The sequence below is a fragment of the Clavelina lepadiformis genome, chromosome 1 (assembly GCF_947623445.1).
Source record: "Clavelina lepadiformis chromosome 1, kaClaLepa1.1, whole genome shotgun sequence".
NCBI classification, from domain to species: Eukaryota; Metazoa; Chordata; class Ascidiacea; order Aplousobranchia; family Clavelinidae; genus Clavelina; species Clavelina lepadiformis.
The window spans coordinates 8,612,385-8,628,535 of NC_135240.1; the positions used below are offsets into that span (position 1 = coordinate 8,612,385).

The window sequence follows — 16,151 nt, forward strand, 5'->3', positions numbered from 1 at the left end:
TGGTATTAAACCTTTCCTGCAATTTCCAAAATTCACTTGCGCAAGGTTTAAATTGGCAGTTCTTTACAGTTTCATTACTATTCAGAATAGAAGAAAAACTGGAGCAAAATATTGTTCAACAGAAACAAGTCAAAATGGTCATAGTCATAATTTCGTAGGGGAAAGATTGCGTACAGCACACTATTGCATTTCATATGAGAAAATTTAGTCACAAAAACATTTGTAAAAAACAAAAAGGAATTTTTACGATCACTTAGAAATGAAAATATATTTCACGTGTATGCTTTTAGTAAACTAGCTCAGTAAAAGGCATGGGAAGAAACCCGCTTCATGCAGTTTTGCTTCGGATAGCAGGGATTCCAGCTGTATGGAGTTTGGATTAATGAGGTCTGACTGTATAACATAGGTTATTCATAACCTAAGGTGTGTTATGTTTGGAACTATAATAATTCCTCATCATGAGTCTAACCAATGAAACAAAACCTTTAACAAATGTTACATGGAGGTCCAACTTTGGGTCTTGACTCAAAGGTAGAGGAGCACTGTTCCAGTGTTTAGAACCTGGTTCTGCTAAAATCCATATTACAAAACAAGCTTTAATTTTCACAATCCTTATTTTTGTATCTTTTTACTAATCAATTAAATCACTGTTGATTTATTGTCAATGTCCAGAATTAGTCTAAGGGCTGCCTATAAAGGGCACAAGGACGGGAACATTATTAATGTATTCCTTGTATGAACCCAAACTTCCATATCGTTTCATAGATGAGCGTTCCAGTATTGGTATTCCACTAACATTCGTCAACAAGTAATACACAAACATTGGAGAAAAGATACTAAGCCATTCCCAACCTGCAAAGACATACAAGAGTGAAATATTTTGCCTGTGATTCCATATATTAAGTACCGTACAGTGATATTTCAAAAGTCTAACACCCCAACACATGTCTGGCTATCATACATAGCATAGATGCTTAGATTTTCACAAAAATCAGCCAGATCAGAGTATGATCAGATCAAAATCAGAGTATGCTTGTGACATTGTCTGTACACCATTTCTCAGAAAGTACCTGATTCTCCATGCCAAACAATCCTTCTCGTTTTTCGCACTAATCAAAACTGATTATGAATAAACCTTTTACGTACCTGTAAAAACAGTTGAAGCAACCAAAAATATTCCAACCCACATAACAATTTCGCCAAAATAGTTTGGATGACGACTGATAGACCAAAGGCCGCTGCTAATGAACTTCCCCTACTCACAGAAGTGATCAATGTTGTAATGTTGATAGGATTTGCTTTATTGTTAGGCATGTTTAATGTATATGATTAAGAGCTAGACATTTTACAACCTACAATGCAACAAAGGTTAGAATTTTTAAAACAGTGAATGATTTTGTTAAGTAATCCTAGCATTTATTTGCAGAAGTAAGGCAAGTTTGAACAGCAAAGTTTGAATTTTTACAAGGTAGCAAGCTACATTGACGTAAATTTATACGTACCGTATTATCTGGATTGTTACGAAATGCCATTTTTTGCCAGTCAGCCACAACTTCAATCAGAAAGCCAGTTAACCATACAGCTATGCCCAAGTAATCCTGAGGTGAGAGTTGTGAATAGTTTTTTTTGTTGTTTAGTAGTAAGGTTGGTAGAACAGTTACATAGACCCATACACCTGTAATTAGAAAGATTTGACTGATCACTATAACAGGATAACGAAGTAGCAAATTGAAAAATGGTATTCAACGAAGAAGTTGAGTTATTCTGCAAAACCTTGAATCATCCAATAAATGAAAAATGTCACTGGTTTTGTCTTGACTTTGTCAAATCTATGGTCTCCTCCGGCAAGCAATACGCGGTAAAATAGAAATCCTCCCAATCTATACAAAACACAGTTGTTCTTCATAGGTTATCACAGGCTACACACATATATTTGTGCATTGTGTGCACATTCAGCATTATGGTTATTTTGCTGCTTTTACAATTACTGCTATTTATTAATGCACATGGTGTGTAAAAAGTAGATTAAGTTTACATAGTCTAACATGCTGTATCATGTAAGGTAGTGCACATGGATTTTCAAAAACAAATTATAACGTTTATCTACAGATTTGTAAGGGGTAGATTTCAGTATGGTTTAGTGAGTCCTGTAGAAGTTTTCACCTTAGTGCCCAAATAGTAACCATAGAGGTTACAAGCACTTGTCGGAAGCTTTGACGAATGTTCCATCGTAAGCTTAGTTGTGCCAGCAATATAAATGTGAATGAACCTAAAATGTAAACAATTTTGAGTGTTGTGGTATAGGTTATGCAAAATAGACTGAACATTATACTTTCAGCATAACTAAAAGGATAACGTCGGTGCATCCCATGCTTTTAGTATCAAACTATTTTAGGAAGTTATTGCAAGCAATAAAGAGCTAAAGAGATAACTAAGATACATGTAAATGTCACCGTGTCCAACTGTCCATGACATACCTGCAAAATCATAAAACTTTTCAGTTTGCAAAGTAATAGCTAAAGAAAACCCAACAATTTGTATGAAGAAATCCACCAACAGCGCCGACAACAAATTATGCATTTTTACAATTTTAGCCCAGTATTTTTACTTGGGTTTGAATAATGTTTTATACTGTCATAGAAAAAGCAAATTATTATACTGTATATACAGTTATACGTTGCTGACAAAACAGCATGTGGGAGCTGCAATTACGTCTGTACATGCAGTGCAGCAGTAATAATAGCTAAAATGCTAACTAAGTCTATATATATATCTACATTGTTTACAGAATGCAGGAATGTGTACTGTTTATAGAAGTAAATCTGCCTATTTTCAGTATCTTAATCTGGTAATACTGTAGTTGTTGTTCACTTGAATGTTTTTACACCTTTGGGCATGGTAGCTATGCTTACTTTTAGCATCATTGTATTAAACATCTCGCGCGTTTTAAGTTATCATGGCTAACAGGAGTATTTTTCCTTCCGCTAATTGCACGCTTTATGCATTTGTTTTGATTGTGCTATAACAATTGAGGTTAGAACCACATTTTCTCGACTAACAGTTATTAACGGATAATGAACAATACGAGGCTTAAACTAAAATTTACTTGTGTATCAAAGCCTAGTACTCTAGTTAGACAAAAGAATAGGACTTTATGCAATGTCTAAAAAGCCTTACTAGTACGCCTAAATCTCTTAATTTCTCATTTATTAGATGTCTAAGTAAATAGAGTTATATAATTACTACGCATGAGGAACTTTTGCAACCACTTGCATATTTACTTCATAATACCCTTATGCGATTCCGTATATCGCTAGTAGTCTTGTTTTATTTAAATAGACAGCGGTTTCATATTAGAGTTTATTTTAAGTTGGTACAGTATTGAAGAAAAGAAGAAAAGGAAATGCAGTGACTACTTAATCAGTGCTGTCTAGTAACTATTTATTCACACAACCACGTTTATGATTTTACAACGCAATGGCTGTCAAGATGTCGCTTGAAGAAAGGGTTGCTCATCCTCATCATTGTTGTAAAGCAAACAATTTTGACTAAGAATTACTTACATAAGTTTTTTTTATCGCATCCATAACACACAATGCAAAAGTCGTTTTAAGTTACATCACATCATTTTCTTAATATTATTCAAGTCAATAGTATGTCAGAAACGGCAATAATTTAATAATATCGAGCAATTAAAAATGTCAATTAACGTAAATTTTGATGGTATTTACGCCCATAAAAGAGACTAAAGTTTTTGAGTTGAGTGGCTGTTACTCAATTTTGTCGAGTCGTTTGATAACTCCTGCACATTTTAAAGACCTTGGTTTTGCTGCATTTTCCCGTTCGTTGTTTATTTGTGAAATTATTACTTCACCACGCTGTAACAGTTTGCTGTTTATTTTTCAATTAACAAAAACCAATGACAAAAAATCAACGACACGAAAATTTATAATGGATATTGGACGACATATGCTGGCGCCTTATAGTCGGGTTTTAACAGAATTTCCGCGCACTTTTTATACAGGCCTGCTTTTCAAACTGCTCAATCTTTTCGGCTATTTTAAAAGGTAGATGAGTTGAATTGCTTCTCGAGTTGGATAACTATTGTGAAGGGCTCTACTTCGTGCTCTGTCAAACATCTGTGCTAGATAGCTTTTGCCTTGGAATGTTTTGCAGATTTTGTCTTTTTTGATTACGAATAAGTTATAGTGTGTTGTGGGGGCAAGTTGATCACGCGTAGTTAAGTATACACAAAAAATTAGTCGACTTCAATTTTGTGGGCGCTTAAATCTTTAAAAACTCAAATGTGTTTTTAAAAAATAAAACAGATTAAGTTTTATTCAGCGGCGAGTAATTTTAAACTAATTGCATACACTTGTCGACTGTCAGTGCATTTCTTGCAGAAAAGTTTTACATCGTTCGTTCATACAACCAGGTTACTGCTCGAAATATCTACATAATACAATTTTCTCGTAAATAACGAGTACAACGAAACAAATTTTTGACACCACAACTTCTATACAGATAAATAAAACAATGAAGGATTTCATTTATGTGTATAATTTACAAGGTATATCAACATTGTTAAGACTATCTTCGTTAACTATACAATAGTCTTCGTGCGTTCAAGTTTTTCGACTTTGGATGTTAACTGAGATAGCGTTAGTTCCATTGCTTCTTGTCTGCACAAATCACTCAGTTACCTTAATCATGTATGTTAGTAGACATGCAAATAGATGAAAATTTGCAAATAAACGAACGCCTATTGTTTCTCCCTTTTGGTGATTACGTTTAGATTTTTGATGATAAATTACCGTTTATTTAAATTCTTTAAAACTGTTTGGGAACATTGATTGCTTGCTTCCCGTTTCGTAATCTCAACAACAACTTGACTTTCAAACTCGCGGCTAAGTTCAAGGTCTTGTGGAGTAATAGGTCTCTCTGTAAATATTTTTAAAACAGTTTAGTTCATACAGTGTTTTTTTCATTTGATGGCGGCAAGACGGTAACAACCTCAAGAGTGTATAATAAAAGCAGCAGTAGAATAAAGTAGCACCTCCGGAGTTTAACTTATTAACAAGAGCTTACGCACGCTTTAGCTTTAGCTTGAGCTTGGTTCAACAGATTTTCTGTATTGACCGATACATATTGTAGAGACAGACAAGATTTAGACTTACTGAAAAGATTTTTTGCAGGATTCCTCTTTTTCACAACGGCATATATCAAGCGATATAAGTGGATGAACATGATTAGCGGCGAAGCTAGAAAGGGACGCTCAGCAAATTCGAGTGTCAAATCGTATCGGAAGTAACTCCATATGACGTAGGTTTGCTCCTGAATATTTTCAAAGGTGTAACTGCCAAAATAAGTATGATAAACATTAGTTTCATGCAAGCTCTCGTAATATTTCTGTGACACAGACACATACCAAAGTATACAAAAACTCGCCTGAACATTGCAATGAGTAGATTAATCATGAGAATGGTGGTAAACGTGACGTACAAACCCGTAAGGGCCGAAAGCACAATTTCCCTCACACCTAAAAACCGAGAAGCACAAATGTAGTATCCTAAAAGCTATTTAAAACAAGAGGCTGTCAAAACTAAATCATATTTGAAGGGCACGGTTTAAAACAGAGCTACCTAAATTTTTGAACCACGGGCCGCATAACCATGAGTAGACTGCCCAAAAACGTTTTTTGAATAAAACGCAATCGAATAACACGACATTATTACTAGTACAAATACAACTAATCGTATTTAAAACAAACGTTGAAATTGTCGCGTAATGGACCAAAAACATTTCCAAGATAAATCTTGTTCAATATACATTCCGCCAATGCACAACTACCTACAGCCTACCCCGCACTTGAAAACACAATAAAAAACATAACAATAGCCTACACTTGCGATTTGAGGAGTATTGCGACACGTCTACTTGTGATTTAATCACGCCACTCGAGTCGATTTTGTTTGTGTCTGATATAAAGAAAAACTTGTACGTTTTTAGTTTTCGATTCTTGTTTTAAAGCGGTTAATATATTTATTTTTATTTCTTTTTTGATTTATTTGTACTTTTTGATGTTTTCTTTTTTACTCTAGTTTTTAATATTGAACGCATTTTGGTTTGGTGGCCGTGTTATAACTTATAATAGTTACAGCACGACAGCATATTGTAGTTAATGTCGTACATGTTTTATACTGTAATTCCTCCAACCTTCGCAACTTTCGCCTTGGTTAGATGTATATAAGTATATTTTTGCTTTATTAATAGTGTATAATTTAGCTATTCGAACCATCTTTTTCGCTACTCACAGTCAATGGCGAAAAGTAAACGATACAATATTTTTTATTTTTTTATTTTTTATTTACGTTTTCTCGTTCTCCTACTTGCACAAGTAGGCCTATTTAATTTTTGCGGTTGGCTCCGTTGTAATTTCTTTAATCAACTATAACATTAATTCCTTTTGAAGGTCTATAAACGTTAGTAACTGTAGTTTAAATCCGGATATTTGAAATTATATTATTTATAGTTTTGAAAATGGCTTCAGTTGCTGCTGTTTCCTTTGTAAAACTCACTAGCCGCACCTGGATGTCATACGCGGGTGCAAGCAAATTTGTGACTCTACCACGATTAAAAATTGTAATTAAAATTAAAGCTTTGATTATTATTATACAAATACAAATTAAACAAAATTCTTTGCATCGCTTGCCACATTGTAATGTCATAATGGCACAGTAGCCCGTTAAAATCTATTACATTGGCCACTGGTTTTGGGGTATGTCTGTCTTAAAGCACCAATCACTTTTATCGAAAAGACAGTGCAAAAAAACAGCAAACATACCATTCTGTGGTTCTGTTGCGTTGTCAATACTTTCACCTAATATTTGCCAAAAAGGTTCCCGTAACAGTTGGTTGATAATTGAAATAATAAGTTCACTTGCATTAACGCCGTATTTGTTTGCCGTGGCTGTGTTGTCAGAGCTAAAAGTATAATTGATTCATTTTAAGTTGGCATAAGTTATTATTAAAAAATTAATTTCTCCAATTCTGCTTGGTATACAAAAGGGGAACTGCGTGCATTGCTATTCTTACCTCACTTCGTCGTATCGCAGCGTGATGGCATGTCTTATTATTCCGTAAGTGAGATAAACAATTGCCAGCACTGATAAAAAAGCCACCACATCACTTAACTGCAATAAAAGATGCTCATGAGTGGCTAGATGCAACGCGTTGTGGGATTTCAGCATTGCGTATGAACGAACCATATACAGTATACGATTTAAGAATTATGCACGATTCGCTATAGGTATACTTTACTTGGCCTTTACCATTTTTCGAATTGTGTAAAGCAACGGTCCCAGTAACTTTGAAACGAAGTAGGTTTGTAAGACTCGGAGAAACAAGCAGGCGAGGCTAAGACACATCATGACCTTTGAGGCATACCATTTGTCACTTGATGGAATTTCTTGCGATGCCAGGAGACCTAAACCTTAAAAAGGAAGTATTTTTCAAGCAAATTGTTTTAACCCTATCCAAACCGGGCTCGCGACATAACTATTTTAACTAGGTGTGGCGACACTGCACACAAATTTTCAATCGTTAATGACTCGAAAACTATACGTCGTAAACTGATCGGATTTTTACAGGTTAGTAGTAAAATCATTTGGCTTCCTGTATACATCATAATTGCAAAACTAAAGAAAGTGCATTTAGTGTAAATTAAGTATTTCTACAAGTGATACATTTCTAAAAGTTTTTCTTGTTACGCCGCGCCCCCGCTCTGCGGAAAACCGGCTGACCGCGAGAAGATAACACAAGAGAATAGTTAGTCGAGTTAGTGGTGCGTAAATGAGTAAACGAAAACGATACGCTTCAATGCGGAGAAAGAGCAAAATTATGAAAATATGACAATTTCTCAAAAATTAAAACATCCAACTTTATAAAACAAACATTGACAGATAGCTGAACATTTTTTTGGAAAAGTCACCAAATTTCAAGTTTCTACAGCAAACAATGCAACTGTACGCCACGTTTTGCTGTGACTGTGTGCAGGAGAAGCCACACCTAGTGTAAATAGGGTTAATGTTTATTGCTCTTTTTGATTCGTTGATTACAATACATGCCCTTAAAACGTCAGTATATTCAGCAGCACTTTTGCATATAACATTAACTGCAACAAATTTCTGTCACCTGTAAAATACGTCGTCAACATGACTATGTCGCAAACGTTCCAAGCGTCTTTCAGATAAAATTTCAGCTTCTTGCCGACACCTCTGCCTTTATTAACTGCGATCTAAATAAAAAAGTACGTCATGTAGCGTTATGGTTCAAATCATTAAAGTGTAGTCATAATAACGATTTACAGGCTGTTGTATAAGTGGCTCTCTCTAAAATTAATGTATTTTGACTTTTTTTCAGAGAAGTTTTTGTTTTACCCTACCTGGCGAACTTCATCAAAGAGATTTCCCAACATGTACCAAAGTATCCAGTATAAATGTAAAGACCTAATTTGAGCGAAATTCACTGCAATTACGCTCCAGCTCATCAAGATGATCGAAAGAACCAGAAATATCTGCTCAGGTGTTAGTTGTATAAAAAAAGATTTTTGATTGCCGACGAAATTTACCTAGCTTTTATTTGATATAGATACCAATAAAGTTAATTGAAAAGATAATTACCGTGTGATAAATGAATGTAATTTTTGGCGAATTGCAAAAGTTGAATATATCCCAAAGAGACGAAACCAGTTTCGTTTTCCAGTTGATATCTTCTCCCAGTTTATGTGTTAGCGGCAGAAGTACCGGTTCCCAGGTTATAGCGTCTTTGACACGATTTGAAGATTAAAATAGTTATGTAGAGGTATAAATAACTGGTATAGAAGTAAAATACTTAGCGATATTGATAATAATTAGTAGATATATGCAGCTAGCACTGTATTAGAAAATCTTAAATAAAGTAATTAATAAGTGGTATGTAAGCTATAGCTAATATCAAAGTTGCATCGTATTAGCGTAGCTTAATATGAAATTCATAGATCAGTGTTTTACAAATTATTTGCAAAGAATACTGTGTCGTTACCGATTTGTTCACTGTTCCTGGCCGCTTTGGAAAATTTAGGCTGATATATCTAGAGAGAGTTTACATGAGTTATGGTTAATTTTAATAAATGTTTTGGCTAGAGGAAGGACTTTTCTCCTCTTTATGAAAAAATTGATCATTTAAAAACAGTATTAACTTGCCTGACTACTAAAAGACGTAAATTCTGAAGATTTCTTCATCACCCCTAAAAGTGGTATCAGGGGTGGGATACATGCCGCTAGCATAATCTAAAAATAAATATAGGCTAAATGACTGTTTCACCGCAAGTATCGGTCACGCACTCGTTGTTAAAGATATGCGGTTACAGGAAAATGGGTATGCAACATGTTCAGTTTAGCTAAATCTAAGGTTTAATTGAAGATTAATTTAGATTAGAAAGTAGATTTTGGTTTGGTTAAGGATACTATGTTATAATATTTAATTGAAAACTGAAGTCATTTTCAACCTATGTTTGAAAAGAATAATACGCTGATTTCGACAGAAAAATATTTATGTTTCTTTGTTTACAAGTTACTGGAAAAACCGTTCGGGGATCCAGTAGGGCTTTACCTTATTGGCTCGATATGTACTCATACAACCGCATATCGGGTCAACGCAAAGTATGAGAGTCGTAATGCCTCCATTCACTTTTTGCAAAGATTCTTGTTGATTAAATTTCAGCTTCAAAGTAAAAGAAACTTTTCTTTCTTTTCCAAACACATTAAAGTGTAATTTGAAATGAAGTTTGTTTGTTTACGAACGCGTATACGGGTCAGTAATACAAACAACTTTTCTTAACTTACAAACAGTTTTTTTTAACTTATCAACGTTTCCTGTTGACAGAAGCAGTATTTTTGCTTTCTGTATGGCTTTTATTTCCTAAATGGCTCGAGTTACTTTCTGTAAAAGTCTCGACTTGACATGAGTTTTAAAATTTAAATAACTTGAGATTTGGGACTCGAGTTTGATGACTTCGTTACAACTCTTCAAGGCAGTTGTCGAAAAAGATGTTTTAAGGAATTTTGTGAGCCTGTTGTATGTTTTTTTTTATCAATTTCGCGTTTATTAATGATTGACTGATGATATGATTTATTGATGCGTTTTTAATTAAATACATAAGTCTACATTTTACGATCTGTAATGGCGTGGTGTGACCTTAATGTTATACCTAAATAGCCTATATACCTATAGTCAGGAGCTGTATTTCCACAATTGGCTTCCAATAATTTTCCTGAATGAAAACACCAAGGGCCTAAAGCTATCAAAACATCGTTTACAATGTTATTTTTCGTTAAATCTTTTTGTTTATAAAACTTATAACGTTTGTTGAGGCCCTGTTGTACAGTTATCTTCTGATATTGCTGTTCAGTGATCCTAATGAACAAGTTCGAACTCGGGTAATACAATACAACAAAAAATTGAAAAAAAGCAACCAACGAATATGTGTGTTCATCGGAACTTGCACAGAGACAAACTCGATAACTAAGGCTCTAGTGATGGAGAATCATCGCCGAGGTTACGTCGTACAAGGTTTTGAAATACAATTTTGGAAATAAAGCTCCTGACTAGGCGTAGACTACTTACAATAGGTCTAAGGTTATGTCACGTCCATACGAAATGCACTTGTTTAAGTAAACTCACCGTATCGTCAGTTAATCATTAAATAACGTGACTTAAAAAAATGTCCAACACGCTCACAAGTTCGCTGAAACGACCTTTTTAACAGGTACTTTTCATTGATTTGACTTGCGCTTGAACACCCAACCAGTCAGGGTTGCAACCAAATCATGTTTTCCGACTCGAATCCAATTGAATTGGGACTCGAGTCAAGTTGAATCAATTTAACTTGTGACTCGAGTCAAGTCGAGTCAATTTAATCTGTGACTCGAGTCAAGTCGAGTCAATTTAAACTGTGACTCCAGTCAAGTCAAGTCAATGCTATTAATTCAAAGAAATTTTTACGTCACACAACTCGTTACGTTAAATTGATTACCATAACGTCATAGAGCTGTTTTAAAATTAGTTTAGTTGATGTATTTTCTTTCAGAAAGCTTAGGAAAAAGTTTGTTAGAAAAATATCCCTTTTTGTTTTCTAAAATATTATTAGGCTATTTGCCGTCACAGCTGTCATTATATGACTCGAGTCATTGTGAACTTAGAGTCTTATGCAGTCATTTGGGACATTCACTCGATTCAAGTCAAATCATGAAAAATGTGACTCGAATCAACGACACTGCAACCAATACGTTGACGTCATATTTGCTTCCCGAACAGTTTTCTGAAAATTGTTGAGACAAGACTTGTAGACAAAGAAAGATAGAAGAAAATTGTTTGGATTTTTGGACTCAACATATTTTCATTCTTTATTAAAAAATGTGCTGAAAATGGCTTCAGTTTCCTCCTTAAATTAGGTTTACAACAAACTGTGACAAAATAACTTCAAACAAACGATTTTTTCTGGTGAAATAATGACAGCTAAAATCGATATTTCTTAAGAGTATAAGCGATAACGCATTGCAACGTTACAAAGGTGTAAATGCATGTGTAGGCTATATGTATTTGTATTGTTTAGGTTACCAGCAAAATGGATTTATCTGCAGACGAATGGCCGTTCCAGATGAGATCGAGACATGTATGAACAGGACCTTGCGAAATAAACAGAGCTCGGTTTCCAGTATGCGCTATAGTCAAGCAGGAGCATCCACCCAAATGCTGCACATTGTAAAAGTAGGCTACCTGCGTTATTAAGTTTTTCATCGCTGTTTAGGTTTATTTAACTTTAATTTAACTCACAGGAAATTTAGCTTTAAGTTGTGATAAAGTAGCTTCTTCGTTGATTTTGTATGAATGTTGCAAGACTTGAATTGCCTTTTCTTCCCATGCCCTTTGAACGCATTCGTAAACTACAGTACTAGTGCGGAGTTTTACTTCGTATACCATTAAAAATGGTTATGGCAGTAGTAGTACTACTGTACAATGCCTAAGTAAATACTTCTTTAATTATGTAGATCTTAAAGTACAATAAACACACTTTGACCAAGATTCCAAATTCTCTGCAAGTATGGAATGTTTAGCTGTATTCTTTAATTGATCGGAGGCGTTCTTGCAAATTGTACTTGCGCAGAGGGCAGTGGCTAAGACAAAAGCAATTTATTGTTATTTCTCTTTCCTCGCATTTATTCCAGATATAATTTCGGCTACAAAATCATGCAAATCTGCTAAGATTTATCTATGCCCAATTTCTAATTCTATGCCTATGCTTAAGTCCACAGGAAAACTTACCAATGAGTTCATTTCCTTGTTTCCAAATTATTGTGGCGAGTTCGTCTCGCCCGGTGAGAATGCACCAAAAGAATAAGTCACGCTCTGGGTGCTGCACTGTAACAGTGTTGTCAATAGCGCTGTTGAGTCCTATAAAATCAACTGGTCATCTTACGTTGCGTTAATTAAGCTAGTAATAAATGTAGGAGGACGATACTAAAGAGAGTGATTGACAAAAATTTGTTGTGCTCAAAGTTTACTGGAGTTGACTCACCACCATCCGGTTCGTATACGTAGTCCAAGTCAGTGTAAAGCTTTCTGCACTCATGGCCAGTAAACTGCTTGATAATGCGACCAATTTCCCGAAGCAAGATCTTCATTTCAATCTTCCGTTCCTTGATGATCCCTTTCACGAAATATGACATGGATGAAACATTCTTGGATGACAGTATGTCCTGAATATACGTGCAAAATGCTGTTAGCATGATGAGCTTGCTAGCATGGTCAATTAGCATGATGACATGTTTAAGGTCACTTTAGTTGAAAACAAAATTAGGTATGTCTAGCAGCCTAAAGTGAAATGAAGTAGCCTAAATGCCTGCCTTATAGTAGAGTCCCCATAGCATCCTCACAGTCAATGTTTCATATATGTTAATCCCGAGATCGCGCAGTATCTCAAGAAATTCCGTGCGACTCAGAAACAGCGCCATAAATAAGCATGTTGGTAGAAAAGTTTTGTCACGCTATATACAAACAAATTAAAGCAGTGACTTGTCATAGATGGAAGTTCAGATTATAAAACGTTAGGGTTAAACCCATTAATAGATATAATTATTATATAAACATACATTTAAATTCTTTAATGAAAATGTTTCTTTTATGATGTCCATGTGACCCCACATAAGACTAAGACGAACAGTTGTCCGGATAGAGTGACGATTTGCTGGGAAAATATGCGTTTTTTTTAGCTGTAAATGCTGCCCATTTATTACGCTCAGTAAAAGTGTTTTAAGCTAATTAATTAGTTCTAACAGGTTAAACTGTACAAAGTGCATTTTAACTTACATTTGACGACGGCGTTTATGATTCCTGATTCCAGAGTCTGAGATTCCGAACTCGGAAACAAACAAATCGGCTAGAATTAGTAAATTGGTGTGTCATGTTCTAACAGTTTTTGAGGATCAACTTGCATTAAGTACGCCCAACTGAGAACTATAGTTTGTCCGCTATACCTTGTCCACAGAGTTTTTGAAAAACTGTTCGACCCTTTTCTTGTCTTCATCGCTTTCGTACCACCCCAGTATTGATTGAAGCTGCTCAGATATTTCCTTTTTAGACCAACGATTAGACTTGTCAGTAGGCGTGGGACTGCTGAGCTTTCTACAAAAATCACATTAAGTTAATGAAAGAGAGTTAAAGGGAAGACGTGATGTTAAAAATGCAAAATGTATATTTACATTAAAATAACTGGTGGTATTTGATTTACAGTAGCTTGACAAGTATCACAATTTTCTTTACCAAGTAGGATACACATTGCTCATTATATTTATATTTCACAAACATGTATATTTCATAAAAATGTATATTTCATAAACATGTATATTTCATAAACATGTATATTTCATAAACATGTATATTTCATAAACATGCATATTTTGTATACACCGATTTTATCCTATTTGTGTTATCAGTTGCTTGTTACATCTTTGTCTTATTTCTGCTTATTCTTACTTGGCGTTTCACATACAGTACAAATTTTAAAGTTCGGGGAAATCTGAAGGTTCGATTTTGAGGATTGTAGTGACAGCTGTATCTCTATCTAATTCAGGATGGTCTTTAAGATTAATTATTATCAATAAAATACCGTGATCGTTGAGTCATTGGCTGCATCCAAGGCCCTTTAACGTTTTCTAGCAGTAAGTAAACGTCGGCTGCTGTGATGTTTACCACGACCGGATGATCCATTTCGGAGCATTTCACCACATGAAGTAATTCTTCTGGACTATCTGATGTAAGCTGACCCACAACCGGTATCTCAACAACTGTAAAATAAGCAGTTTTTATCATATAATTCCTCAACAGTTTCCGAGGTCAGAGCTCCTAGATTATCACAACAATTATTTTTGTACATTTGGTGCCGGTTGAATCGAATTCGATTGGAGTTAATCCAATTTGTTCAAGGAGATTTATACGAAAAATTTCCACTTGATCTGGATCGCCTTCGACGAAGATGAAATGCGTGTGATGACTATCAAGTAGTTTCTTGTCAGAAACGACTGCAGGCGCGTATACCGCCGGAAAGGAGCCCTGGGTTAAAAAAGATTTTTGCACAAACCAGTCTTATAGATGAGAAAATAGGTTTGTACCTGAAATGACTCTGAGTTGTACAGGTTGTCGCTGCCTTCAAAACTGTTTGCTTGAACTATGGCAATGATGCAAGCATCGTCGAAGTTGGTTAGGGGCGAAGAACCATTAGTAAAAATCCATGAATTGTTGGTTGTATTCATCCATTGGGGGTTGTGCCCGACGAACTCTCCCGTCGTGGATATGATTACTTGAGGAATTGTGAGGTTCCAGTGCCGGGTAAAAAGTGTCCATATTACTTGAGGGTTAGTGTTCGACGACGCTGTAATGTACTGAAAACGCATGTCATAGAAATATAAGTTGTATATATGTTGAGGCGTACAGTCTTATAAGTAAGTTACACTAAAATCTGGTGTAATATTTTTCGAATTACTTGTTTGTGTTTTCCTTCGACTACCATCATTGTTTGGTTTGGTTACAATGTGCAAAGTACCACAAAATTACTTACTGGAGCGTATGTTGGCTTTCTGCCTATCTCATGAAAAAGTATTTCACCATAAGAATTCTTATTTAAGTCGTTTGATTTTCTGACGAAACTCGAAAATTGTTGCTGAAGTGATAAAAAAATGCGCTTTGAGTTTTGTTTGGGTAAGAAACTTAAACTATTTCATTGCATATAAAATTATCAGTCTCTAGCGGTTGTGCTGAACAAATCACATTTTTACCTTAAGTAAGCTGACAGAACTGTGTTCATCTCTTCGGACAAAAATTGACTTTTGAAAGGCCATGCTTATTTATCTAACTTTCATTCCATTCCCTGTACTGGTCTAGCTCAAGTGATTTTATGCTTTAGAAAAGCACCTGTCCTCAATGGTTTTTTTGAAATTTAAAAAGAAAAACTTTTTCCATGCAAACAGTATATATCGTCGTGATATGAAACAGTTTCTCGTCTGACCTAACTTGGCAAATAACGTTTAGGATGAGCGTGACTAATTGCTACTGGAAACTTTCCGTTGAATTTACTAAGAACACGATCCTGAGCTTTTAAACGTTTTAATATTAATGCCTTTTTTTACAAGAAATTCGTTTTTTAACAGACCGCAGACCACAGACAGTGGTGTAGCCAGCCCAAAATTATTTGGGGGCCAATATTTTGACTTAAAGTGATGAAAACACTTTGTTTGGGGCACTGCGTATCCTAGCAAATAACGAGGAAAAATGATTAGTTGGTAAACTAATTTAATAATTTAAAAGTTAAAAGTTTAAAAGTTAATTTAATACTCAGCTCGATTGATTTTCTCTTCATTGATCCTTTCTCGATGGCAACAAAGCACAAGTCTGAGATTGGATCGAAATCATCGCTGAGCGGAAACATGTCTTGACTCGTTTCATGCACGAAAAAGACCTCTCAAGCTCAACAGTTGTTGCGGGTAATGATTTGGATTGCATTGCACACGCTTGGGTAATTTTGAGCGATCAAAAGAAGTTCCTGCAAACATTTGCTG

The 16,151-nt window shown here is 35.1% G+C and overlaps 2 protein-coding genes across 2 annotated transcripts; both read right to left on the reverse strand.

Moving 5' to 3' along the window:
• Positions 1-135: 135 nt before the first annotated feature.
• LOC143465726 (uncharacterized) lies at positions 136-2,645 on the reverse strand. Its single transcript, XM_076964188.1, has 6 exons — positions 2,478-2,645; positions 2,164-2,269; positions 1,774-1,880; positions 1,503-1,675; positions 1,147-1,255; positions 136-852 (listed from the first exon to the last, which is right to left on the reverse strand). The coding sequence occupies exons 1-6, from the start codon at positions 2,578-2,580 to the stop codon at positions 680-682; spliced, it is 771 nt and encodes a 256-aa protein (XP_076820303.1). The 5' UTR covers positions 2,581-2,645; the 3' UTR covers positions 136-679.
• A 1,236-nt stretch (positions 2,646-3,881) lies between these two features.
• LOC143468413 (transient receptor potential cation channel subfamily M member-like 2) lies at positions 3,882-15,847 on the reverse strand. The gene is made up of 26 exons (XM_076966002.1): positions 15,372-15,847; positions 15,155-15,256; positions 14,709-14,978; positions 14,472-14,649; positions 14,207-14,384; positions 13,575-13,722; positions 13,408-13,477; positions 13,191-13,285; positions 12,945-13,085; positions 12,617-12,797; positions 12,364-12,492; positions 12,113-12,215; positions 11,875-11,965; positions 11,659-11,793; positions 9,243-9,329; positions 9,082-9,130; positions 8,682-8,824; positions 8,444-8,575; positions 8,194-8,296; positions 7,332-7,492; positions 7,096-7,193; positions 6,845-6,984; positions 5,449-5,539; positions 5,178-5,356; positions 4,815-4,941; positions 3,882-4,682 (listed from the first exon to the last, which is right to left on the reverse strand). The coding sequence occupies exons 1-26, from the start codon at positions 15,432-15,434 to the stop codon at positions 4,604-4,606; spliced, it is 3,273 nt and encodes a 1,090-aa protein (XP_076822117.1). The 5' UTR covers positions 15,435-15,847; the 3' UTR covers positions 3,882-4,603.
• Between the last annotated feature and the right edge of the window lie 304 nt (positions 15,848-16,151).

Bases quoted from the DNA above. Each gene is read 5' to 3' on its own strand.
- LOC143465726 (XM_076964188.1), bottom strand. From the start codon at position 2,580: ATGCATAATTTGTTGTCGGCGCTGTTGGTGGATTTCTTCATACAAATT. The intron at 1,676-1,773 runs GTTTTGCAGAAT...TTCTAATTACAG, and splicing joins CATTTATTGGATGATTCAAG to GTGTATGGGTCTATGTAACT. The intron at 1,256-1,502 runs GTACGTATAAAT...TTCTGTGAGTAG, and splicing joins GTAACAATCCAGATAATACG to GGGAAGTTCATTAGCAGCGG.
- LOC143468413 (XM_076966002.1), bottom strand. From the start codon at position 15,434: ATGGCCTTTCAAAAGTCAATTTTTGTCCGAAGAGATGAACACAGTTCT. The intron at 13,286-13,407 runs GTAAGTTAAAAT...ATATTTTCCCAG, and splicing joins CATAAACGCCGTCGTCAAAT to CAAATCGTCACTCTATCCGG. The intron at 11,794-11,874 runs GTGAGTTAAATT...TACAATGTGCAG, and splicing joins AACTTAAAGCTAAATTTCCT to CATTTGGGTGGATGCTCCTG.